The following is an 11,340-nucleotide window of genomic DNA, read 5'->3' as shown; positions in this document are numbered from 1 at the left end:
TGAGCTGCTGCTCGTGATCCCTGGGCCATGTCCTGTCCATGCCCTCGGGCCGGTAGCTCTGGCTCGTCTCTGGCTCTGCCTGCTTGTTATGCAGCTCGAGAAGAAGCTCTTCAAATGTGCGCGCGTGTGTGTAAATATTTTGCAAAATTTCCCAGAAATTCTTTCCCCTGAACAACATTATTTGAATACGCACCCGGGCAGAGAAAGAGACAGAGAGACAGAGAGGCAGACAGGCGCCCAGGCGCCCAGGCGGACGGACAAGACACTTAGGTGTCCCGCCTAAAAGTATGCTGTGATTTCTTGCCACACACTTTGCATAAGTTTTGCTTTTTGACATACTTCCTGTGCCTGCCCCTACTCTGGCTCTTCCACATCCGCATCCGCTTCCTACACTTCTGTGGCATGGCGGGAAAGCCCCCCAAAAGATGACAAGCTCGTGCTGTAGTTGTTGCTGCTTTGTTGACTTTCCATTTGCATTACGCACACAACACACTATAAATATTCAAGTGCTTCACACACTCCTCTCCACTCTCGCTCGCTCTAGCTGTAGATGTAGATGTAGATGTCATTTGAAGTAAATTAATTTGTCATAAATATGTTTGAATTTGAATTTGAATTGCAAGGCAATTGCCCTGCAGACTTTCAAGGATTATTTGCATAAGAAATTCTAACAAAATTAAGCTTTATTCTGCTCCCTCCGTTGTGCGGCCACAATTTGCAGGCAATAAAAGTACACTTCTCTCATTAGCCCCCCGACATTAGGCGTTCCAGGCGACAATTATCCGCCCACTTCTGGGGCCCACCAGCCCGATGCTTTGTCGTTTGAATTGCCACCCAAATTGCTTCTGTCTTCCGGGCAGGGGAAGGGGCAGCTGGGTGCTGCTTCGAGTGGATGTGGATTGCGCCAAGCGGTTGGTGCCTTATCTCTTCAATTGGTTTCCAAATCAATTGCCGAATGTTTGCTTCCATCACCAGACAAGCCGCCGATTCAAGTCATCCCGTTGTTCCACGCAGCGGAACATTTTTTTGAAAATGCCCCAGAAACTTTTCATCGTGCCACCCCAGAGCCCGTACACGCCCAATCCCCTCTCTTTTGGAGCCCCTGGGAAAGCGATGTGTCAATGTTGACACCCTCGAAAACCGCACAGAGCCAAAGCCAAACCACGGACGCCGACGCCGATGCCGATGCCAAACGCTTTTGTCCCCCCGTCCTGTCCTGAGACCCACATCACAGATCCCCTCGTGGCCAGCCTCCTTGTGCTCCTTTCTCTGGCCTGGAAAACATTTTGTGGTTTGGCAGACGCCAAACTTTGCAAATAACTCACGGGTGAAGCAGGGGCAGGGGCAGGGGCAGAGGCATGGGGCAGGGAGCGTAACGAAAACGGAAGTACTTACCTCAGCAGGCTGCCCGCATGAGATCGATAAGTGGGCGGCGGCGAGTTGCCACGCACCACCCCGTTCTGGCGATCGCGGTCCAACAGCAAAAGTCTGCGAAAAGCGGAAAAAGAGAAGGAGAAGGAGAGAACGGATTGAGAACGGTTCTGGTTAATGCCGCTCGACAGGAAAAAGGCGGTTCGGTTTGTCGTGGAATAGGCACGTGGAGTAGTCCTTTGGCCAGTCCATAATTATGCATAATGCAATTAATTGCGCCAGGACATGCGAGTGGCAGCCACCACAGACCACATCCGGCAGCGGGCGCTGTCCTGGCGGCTAATTTATACCTCCACACTACTACCACTCACCTCAGACGGTATTCCTGCATGCTGGCCTGGTAGGAGGGCGGCGGTGGTCGGTGCTGGAACTCGGGGTAGAGCAGGCCGTGCGGCGCTCCGCCTCCGCGGCTGCACGGTCGTCGGCCGCATCGGCCCAGATCCACGCTGGTGCCCAGGCCCAAGCCCAGGCAGCTCTGACCGCCAGGCGCCGTCATCCGCCAAGCGGCACCGCTAACCGTCACCAGCACAACGCCAACTCCTGCGAAATGAACGGGGAAAAAACAGAGAAAAGAAAACTTAATTTTAGAGTTTTGTACGAGGCCTCCCCACAAATGGATAAATGGATGGATGGACGCTACACTGCCTCCTGTCTCATATTTCCATTTAGCTGCAGATTTAATTAGCCTTCGTCCGAGTGGGCGTGGCTGCAATTACCGACTCACTTAGACAGCTTCCAGCTCCCAGCTCCCAGCTCGCAGCTCAAACTTGCAGGCTAATCAATGTGGCAGGCAGGCTGGCAGGCAGGCAGGCTGGCCGCAGACTTTCACTTTCATTTCATTTGTTTTTCTTTCTTTAAGGCTAGGACAGGGCTGTGGAGGAGTTGGAAGTGGCTGCGGAGCCAACGGAGCATGTCATGATGGCAAATTTGAACCCGGGATAGCCATACGATTTTATTAGCGAAAATTGTCATGAGCTGCTCACAATTGTGTGGGCCTCGGTTGTGACATCTCTGCCGAAGAGACCATAGACCTCGCCCCATAATAATCATCATCATCATCATCATCATCAACTTTGTCATGATGGGGCTCTGTCTCTGTTTCTGTTTCTATCGCTATTACGAGTATGTAGCCGCCGCCGTGTAATGCTCGCACGAGCGACAGTGGCAGTGGCAGATTTGCTGACTGGTTGGCTTGATTGCCATTAAATTATGTAAAAACTTTCGGGTAATTGCCGCCGAAAATGGCGCAATGTCACGCTCGGAGAGCACAAAACTACGAGCAATTGATTAGTGGAAACACACACACAGTCGCACCGACTGCACTTGGCCCCGCTGTCTGGGGGTTATGTAAGCTGAGCAGCAGCAGCGTTCATGAATGATTCATGAGTGAATGAGTAGGAAGTTGTGTTGGCCAGAATCTCCTAGAAGTAGGGATTGGAACGGAATGGAGGGAGTTCTCCTTGCCACCTGTTGATCTCTCCACAAATGGGGCACCTGGTGGCGGTGGACACACTTGCTTTGGCTCTGGGTAAGTCCATTCCAAACAATGCAAAGAAATCGCAGCCGGAACTAAATGCTTTGGCAATATTGACACATGGCAGTGTGCTGTCTGTCTGTCTGTCTGTCTGTCTGGTCGCAGGTTTGTTTGGCCTGTAAACTGGGTCACAGAAGCAGAGACTCGGACAGAGACAGTCATAGATACACAGGCATAGGCACAGCTAGAGGTAAAGAGGTGCCTCTTGGGTGGCAAAAGAAAGAAATAAACGGACCGCGGACCGCGGACAGGGTACAAAATTGAAGTAATTGTAACAATTGCAACAATTGCGAACAAGAGAGACCTTTTCGTTCGGAGACTTGGAGTCGTGTAAACATCAGCGGACATCAAAAGGCGGTCGCTGGCTTTAATGCCCGCTTCTCCCCTACGATATTATGCAATGGTTACTCACCAATCATTAAGAGGGCGGCGGTGAGGTGCGAATTGGGGGGACCTGCCAGTCCCGTGGCACCAAGGGCCGCACCGCCCAGGGCGCAGGCCACGCCGCCCAGGGCCACGACGGCGATGAGGGCACGCAGCGGAGGTCCTGCGAACCACTGGCCGCAACATCCCTTCCCTGACCGCTCCGAGGGGGATCTGCAAAAGTTAGAAAAGAGAGAATAGTAGGGTTAGTGCACAGTTCGCAGCTGGGAAATGTAAAATTGCTGGACAGGGAAATGGGAATTTTTATTGCGCAGGTGGGCGGAACCGAGGACAAAGGACGGGGACAGATGTTTTGCCTCGTCGTCCGTGCAAATTGGCAAAAAGGCAACGTCTCGTGCCTGTTCTCATTCTCGTCTTTGTCCCTGGTTCTGGTTCTGGTTCTGGTTCTGGTTTTCCCCCGCCACTGTCGAGCCACACAAAAGCGCAGCGAGTGTGCAATTGTTGTAATTTGATGATTTATGAGCCAAAAGACCAAAAATTTGCGCACTGTCCGCCAACACAAAACAACATAAAGAAGCAGAAGGCAGGCAAGGAACCACAGAAGGACCGAGGCCAGCAGGAGACAACCAGACGACGTAAAATATTATCTGCGAAGAAAGGAAAATTTATGCGACACAGACGAGGACGAGGACGAGGACGAGGACGTGGACGAGGACTGCGGACGTGTGTGCGTAAATTCATTAGGATCCTGCCATCCCAGCAGAGAGCAGCATCTTCTGTCGTGGAAGATGAACCCCTTTTGTGGAGAAGTTGAAGGACTGGGGATGGTGGAACTGGGTCGGGATTGGGGGGGGGGATTCGGGTATGCTTGCCAAACAATTAGAGAGGAGGAAATATTTATAGGCGGGCACCCAACGACCCAACCGACCCAGGGGGTCCTTCTGACGCTCTTGTTGTTTCGTGTGTCATCGAAGCAATTTCACAAAAAGATGATAAATTGTCGGAAAATTACGTGCACACACACACACAGAGAGAAAGAGAGAGAGAGATTTGTATATACACGAGTATTCATGGATGTATTCATGAATGGATTCATGTATTCGTAGTACAGATGAAAGGCCGGAAATTTATGTTTAATAATTTGATGCTGTTCTCGCTCGGAAAAGGATTTCCATTCCGGATTTATACTTCTTTTATGGCCATGCCATTAAAAGAGAACATCTCCGGGGAAAGCCCAGGCCAGGGAGGGGAAAGATGGTCCCCAGGGGAGGGTCTTTGACAGTGCCCTTTGTTGTTGCTCTGGCCGCTGCTGCGGCATGAATATGTTTCATCAGTTGTCAAGTCATGATAAATGCGATCTTTTTAGCTCATCATCAGCGCCCAGACCCCACTCCCCGCCCCGTGACGGAAATGAGAGCGCAGAAATGCCCGAAAAGGTGCCCGACCAGCTGCTTTTTTTGAAGTTTCCGATGGAATGATGCTCCATAACATTCTCAGATTCGATTCCCAGTGATTGGTTCGCTGCTGGAGGCCCCATGCGGTGACAAAGTTCAACAAGAACTCTGGAATCTCTGGATCAATGGATCCCTCGATCTCTGCGGGGGGAGATTGCGATGCTGATGATTGATTGGCAACAAATTAGGCGCTCAGCGGAGAGAGATGCATCGAAAGCAGCCACAACCCAAATCAGAGGAATCCCATTATCATTTACATTTTCATTCCCATCTACATCTACATTCCCATTGCCAGAACGCATCGCACTGAGCAAACACGAACTGCGCACTTGTTTTGGATTGCCACATGATGTGAAGTCCATGAAAAAACTACGAGGCTACTGAATATGTACAGATGCACATATATATATGTGGATATATCCACACAGCTACAGCCTTTAGCTTTAGCTTTAGCTTTTGGATTTAGCTGCTGGCTGCGGCTCTGTGTCTGTTCCAAGTAGTTCAGGGGCGGCTGGCCGTATATCGTAGGCTTAGAAGGCCTGAGCGGGCGGCTCAACATTCACTCACTGATGCACTCAATCATTCACTCACTCATTGAGGCAATTATTCAATCAGCCGCCACTGCCACTGCCGCATTTAATTTTCATTTATTAATTGCAATTTGTAATTGCCGCCAACATTGACACAGTAACGGTTTCTCCGCTCGAGAATTAACTTGCATGCCCCATGCCCCAATCCCCATGCCCCGCCGCCGTTTACTTATCGAATGGAAAATAAACTTTCATTTTTGCAGAGTTTTCATTTAAATGGCGGCACTTCCGCTCCTCCGTCCTGCCGCGTTAAGCATTGCCGGCAGCTGTCAGATTGACATTTCTGTCCTTTCACTCCTTTCGAGTGAACAATTTCCAATTGATTAAGCAATTTGCAGTTCCACAAAAGACAACACGATAGCAGATAGCAGGGCGGAAAGCGGCCGGGAAAGGCAGCAACAGCAAACAACGACAGCAAGAGTGACAGAGCCCAACGACAAAGGCAGCTTCATTACTCAGATTGGAGCGTTTTTATCGCCAGAGCCTCCCACATCCGGGCCTTCCGCGAACAACAGCAAGCAGCAGAGAGAACAACAACAGAAAGAGCATCCATAGTTCGCGTGACAGCTGCCATTCGCCCTAGTCATACGATCACTCCGCAGGGTGTCCTTCTCGGAGCTGGCAGCCTCTGAGCTGGAAAAGCCTCTGTGAAAGGGAAATACCCTCGTTCGTAGTCCACGTTGTCGTGTCGTAAAAGGGGCAGCGGCAGAAAGAAGACTCGTAAAAGCGGCTGCCGCGCCCGTGGACCAATTAGAGACCAAAAGATGACGCCGCCCGGGGACCTCTTCAAAGTTTAGGGGGGAAATCTTATTTTATTTATAAACAATTCCCACCCCCCTGGAGAGACCTCTCCCGCTCGCAACTATGAGGGGGAAGGGAAGGGAAGGGGGAAACTCTAATTAAAAGCGAACGATGGAAACAATGAAAGCGAAATTCGCCTTCACTCAAATGTACATGAATATTTAATAATTTATTTAATTCATTTGTCTACCCCTCTCTCTCTCTCTCTCTCTCCATCCCTCTCTTATTTAGCTTCAATTTCAGAGTTTTCCTTTCGCTGCACACTGAGACTTATGTAATTAAGTGTGGAAAATGAGGCAATCACCGCGAGGGGGCCCCACAGCAAATGAAAATAATTAGCTGGAAAAACATATTAGCAATTGGCACAATTCCTCGCAGAGTGGCTGCTGAGGGAGGAAACTTAGAGCAGGCCTCCTTTTTTTTTTTTTCCTGTAACAGAAATGTTTCTGCGATTTGGTGGCCCACTGACAAGGCGAATTTTTCGGGTTACAGCTGCAGCTGCTGCTGGACGATGGATGGATAGATGGAAAGATGGATGAATGGCTGTACAAAACCCATTTTCAAGTTTCAATCAAAGCTCTCCCACTGCCCCTCCACCATCCACCCGGCACCACCTTCTGAACCCGAACCCAAAGCGAAGGCATAATTACAGCGCGCTTTTCAACTTTTGCCGCTCTGTTCTGTTCTCCTCTCTGTTTTGTTTTGTTCTGTTCTCTGTTCTGATTTGTAATCGCAACTTCTTTTCTGTTCCCTCATTGTCTTGCGGTCTTTTGTTGTTATTTTGTTCGAGTTTTGGTAGACATTTTGGCTAAAGTTTGACCAAATCTGTTGGGCTGGGAAACTTTTCTAATTCCTTTCAGAAATCTGTCCATTTGGCCCTATGTGTGTGCAAAGAGAGAGACAGAGAGAGAGAGAGAGAGATCGGCGTGAGGTGTTCTATTAAATTTCATGACACGGCGACAGAAGAAGGCTTTCGCTTTGTGGCTACACAGTGTGTACTCAGTAAGATACTCAGATACGCCGCACCCGCTGTCGTACTCAAACTCGTTAAATGAAAACCAGTGGCAGGCAATAGAGCAATGTGAATGGAGATGGCGATGGCGATGGCGATGGTGCTGGACTGGGTTGGAGACAGTGAAGAACATGACATTCACCCGACATTAAAATCGCAGTTGTTTGCTTTCCGCATGCCGCATATTCTCTCTCGTACGTAAAAATGAAAGCAAACAACAGTCTGGTTTGCACGGGACTGTCGCTCCGTCCCTGACAGACGGCAATAAAATATCCCAGCGAAAGAGACAAAGTCACGTTGCGGCTCCCCCCACTTCATGGGTGCTCCAGCCGTAGGAGCGGAAGGCGTTACACTCCGCGACTCTCTCGCAGAACTTCTGACCTACTAACAGCAGCAGCAGAAGACGCAGCGAACACACGGGGGGGTGCAGGGGGAAGGTCTTAACTTGGGCAACGTTTTTCCAGTTAACTGCGAGCGCTTTGACGCTTGAGTGATGCCAGAGCCAAACTCTAGTCTGCTGCCACCTCAGAGAGCCAGCTAGTCCGCCAGTCAGTGGGCGTTCCTCGTACCTCCAGCACACGAGTTTGATATCGCCCAAAAGCGAGTGCCGGCCACAGCTTCAGCGTCAGTCCCAAGTTGAGTTGTCAGTGGAGTTGTCGGAGGAGCTCCACTGTAGACTGGAGCATGGGGCATGTCAGAGTACCACCTCCTCCCTCCTCCCTCCTCCACTTGTCGTTCTCTGGCTCCGGCAAAGTGAGTTTTTAATGCTGGTGTAAAAGATTATATGGCGGCAGACTTGGAGCTGCTTCGAGCTGTCCACTGGCTGGGGCAGGGAGCAGGGAGCAGGGAGTAGCCCTCTCGGGGGGTGGTGGGACTGCAGACAAAGTTTTGGCAAACGTTTATTGCCAATTTCTGAATGCATAAAATGCAAGAGTTGCCAACAATTGACGCCCACGCCCACGCCACAGTATATGGGGCAGCATGCCAAGTGTGTGGCAGCAATGGCAACAGACATACGGCAGCAGGAGAGAGAGAGAGAGCTCGATGCTGCATGATGTGGCAGCAGGGAACAAGTGCCAAACATCGTGACGACAAATACAACGAGAAGGAGGAAAACTGGAGAGCCGCCACTGCGTTCGGGTCTGAGGCATTTCTAATTTCAGATCCGTTTCTAATTTCTGGCTTTCATGTGGCACAGCAACACACACAAACGCATGCGAAGAGGCACCCAGAGAGCTAGCCAATGCAGCAGCAGCATTCGAGTCAGTCAGTCAGCATCCGGGTTGGCAATTACTTTTACATGTTGCCGCCACAGCGACAGCGACAGCGACAAGAGCAACCAGAACCGCAGCCAGTATGGCGCGTACTCCACTGCACAGATACACGACAACACGCACACTTGCAACGCTCTTAAGTGGCTGCGTCATTAGGCTGCAACAGAGAGCTAGCTAGCTGATGTCTGTCTGGGAGTGGGATTTGGAACTCTGTCCTCTGTCTCCTGTCTCCTGTATCTGTGTCGCGTATACGTATCCGTAAATTAAATTCGTAAATTGCTCGTTAGATCATCATGAGGTTTGCTGCTCATTCATTCATGGCCCCCATCACAATACAAACACACAATTCAGAGCGTATTCCGACTGAAAGGCACCCTCCAAGCGAGTTCTGCTCTCGTTTCGGGTGCCTCGGAGCAGTCCAGTATGCCCGTGCAGCCGTCGAGTACCGCGCACTTCCACATAATCGTGCCACCACCCAACAGAAGCTACAACAGCAGCAACTTTGTGTTGCGTTGCCACATAATGTAGGTCACTTCTGCCACTCTCCTCCCCCACCACCACCCCTTCTGCTGTTGCTGCTGTTGCTGCTGCTGCTGCTGTAGCTGTAAGCCAGCAATTTCCCTCGAATTCTATGCGCTTTTAATATCGCGCGGTGGCATCTTCAAGTGATTTTATTTAGCACCCATTCTGGGCTCCATCCCTTTGTTATCCAGTGATCCCGGGTGGACAGAGTTATGGGCGACAGTGTCGCTTTGGGGCGCTATTATATTTATGTTTTTATTACGAGTCGTTTCCATGCGGGCACTGGCACTCCACGCATCTGCTTTCATCACCCAAGAGATGCTGTCGCAGCAGAGATTGTCATTAATTCTCCCCGCCCTAAAGTCCCGATGCTCCCCCTTTTCGTTCCCTTCTACGCCGAACAGCCACAGTTCTATGAATATTTGCCGATTTCGGGTTACTTATAGTCACATTTCTGAAGTGCATGAGAAATACCCGGAAAGACGATTCATGAGCAATAATATATTAATAATTAGTCGCTTCAATTAGGCGCCACACGTTTATTGACAATCGGGGAACGTTCTGGAGCCTGAACCCATTTGAACTCTGTTTGAACGGGTTCTGTACATCGAGAGAGAGAGAGAGAGAGAGAGGGAGAGGCGTTCCAGGGGTTCGGGGTACGAGTGTATTTGCCCCAGACAAACAAAAGAATTCCGCAATGCTTGGGGATTGGAAACGGGATTGGTGAGGGAGAGGTCATTACGCGGCTGTTTAATAAACATTTCTGGATCGCTGACCTCAGAGGAGGTCTTTTGCCTGCCTTTTACTGTGGGCTGGGTGGCTCTGTTCACATATTTAATTGCTTTGCCGTTTGAAGTGGAAGTTTTATTTGATTATGACACCTGAATGACCTGCGGCCGCCCGACTGCCTGCCGTGTGCCGTGTGCCAAGTGCCTTTCGTGAAGTGGCTGCCAAGGTGTGAAAAATCCACACACGGAAACAACGCAAACAGAGAGCGTGGGCCAGGAGGTTCTCGGGAGGTTCTCTCTTTGCGTTTGTTTAAGCAATTATAATTACCGCTGAATGCTGAATGCTGAATGCTGAATGCTGAATGCCAAATGCAATTGAAGCCTTGAATTACGGCGGAAAATTGATTTTCTGCAGAGAAGTCGAGACTCGAGACTCGAGAAATCCGAGAATCCGAATTCTGAAATGAAAGCCAATAAGGGCCAAACATCTCGAGTTATGCAAAAACTTGATCCCCGCCAAGCGTCGAGCAATTTATATTGGAATGTGCTCCCGAGGAATCCAATCCACACCCACCCTGATCCCATCATCCCCTGCCTTACCCCCAGCAGTCGCGAAGGTCAACCGAAATGGCCAATAAAATGAAATTCCAGCGCCACAGCCAAAGCCAAAGCCAAAGCCAAAGCCAATAAAAATGCAACCCATTTGAAATCGTTGACAAATCGAAGAAGCATCCAAAGGGAAGTTGGAGGAAGCTGGCAGGAGGATTGCCATTACAGCGGAAGGGAGGAAAGTTTTTGCAGTTTAGGGCGGGATTTTCATGGTCCTGCCACTTCAAAAGCTGTGCGTACGGACCCAGGGAACTGAGAAGCTGAAAATCTGGAGATCCGCAAGAGCGCGATGCGCCCGGAACCACCTCCCTGGCAACCCCACTTTGAGTGGCTTCCAATTGAGTTTTTCCTTTGTTTTTCCGGCCAGAAGCAATTTTGAGGCGGCGGCACATTTCGGGAGTTTGTTTTTACGACAACTTTTGGACGGATGGACGGATGGACGGATGGGAGCAAGGAGGAAGCGACGAAGCGAGTGGGAGGAGGGATCACAGGAGGCGTTCTGCCATGTAAAGCGACCATTTCGGTTTGGTTTTTCCTTTCTCTTTTGACTGGTCCCCGGAAATTGCTGCCATTGATAGCCCGTGTCCGTGTCCCCCACCCCCCCTCACCCAGCTTTCGATTCCTGGCCCTCGCTGTGGCAGACGACACTTTTGCAATTTATTTCCAGTCTTCTGATGCGATTTGCATAAGCGCCAGAGCTCCTCCTCACAGGAGAAGCATCCAGAGGGAAAAGATTAAGACAAATACAAATCAGTGCATAATTTTTCTATTAAACAATTTCGGCGGGCGGAGTAGGCTGTGGGAGTACCTGCCACCCGCTGGACGTGCCCCACCTGGATCCCAGAGCAGAGAGCCGCTTGGTTGATGACAATTCTGTTGCCGATTCCGAGTCCGCTTGGATGTCACGTGCCAGCCATCTGTATGCACGGACTTTTGTCACAGCGACAGGCACGGAGCAGACAGCAGACAGCAGACGGAAAACGGAACACGTTCCACTGTCA

The 11,340-nt window shown here is 50.4% G+C and overlaps 1 protein-coding gene across 2 annotated transcripts in view; it reads right to left on the bottom strand.

The window, feature by feature from the left end:
• Positions 1 to 11,340, bottom strand: part of LOC117591814 (hyphally regulated cell wall protein 3) — a 34,163-nt gene that overhangs the window by 1,929 nt on the left and 20,894 nt on the right. For both annotated transcript variants that reach the window (XM_034285148.1, XM_034285149.1), the window contains exons 4-6: positions 3,378 to 3,562; positions 1,743 to 1,971; positions 1,396 to 1,488 (exon numbers count right to left, since the gene is read on the bottom strand). In XM_034285148.1, coding sequence (XP_034141039.1) covers positions 1,396 to 1,488; positions 1,743 to 1,971; positions 3,378 to 3,562 — 507 coding nt within the window. The remainder of the gene's footprint in view (positions 1 to 1,395; positions 1,489 to 1,742; positions 1,972 to 3,377; positions 3,563 to 11,340) is intronic.

The sequence above is a fragment of the Drosophila guanche genome, unplaced genomic scaffold (assembly GCF_900245975.1).
Source record: "Drosophila guanche unplaced genomic scaffold, DGUA_6, whole genome shotgun sequence".
Taxonomy (NCBI): Eukaryota; Metazoa; Arthropoda; class Insecta; order Diptera; family Drosophilidae; genus Drosophila; species Drosophila guanche.
This window is presented reverse-complemented; position numbering and strand designations above follow the sequence as displayed.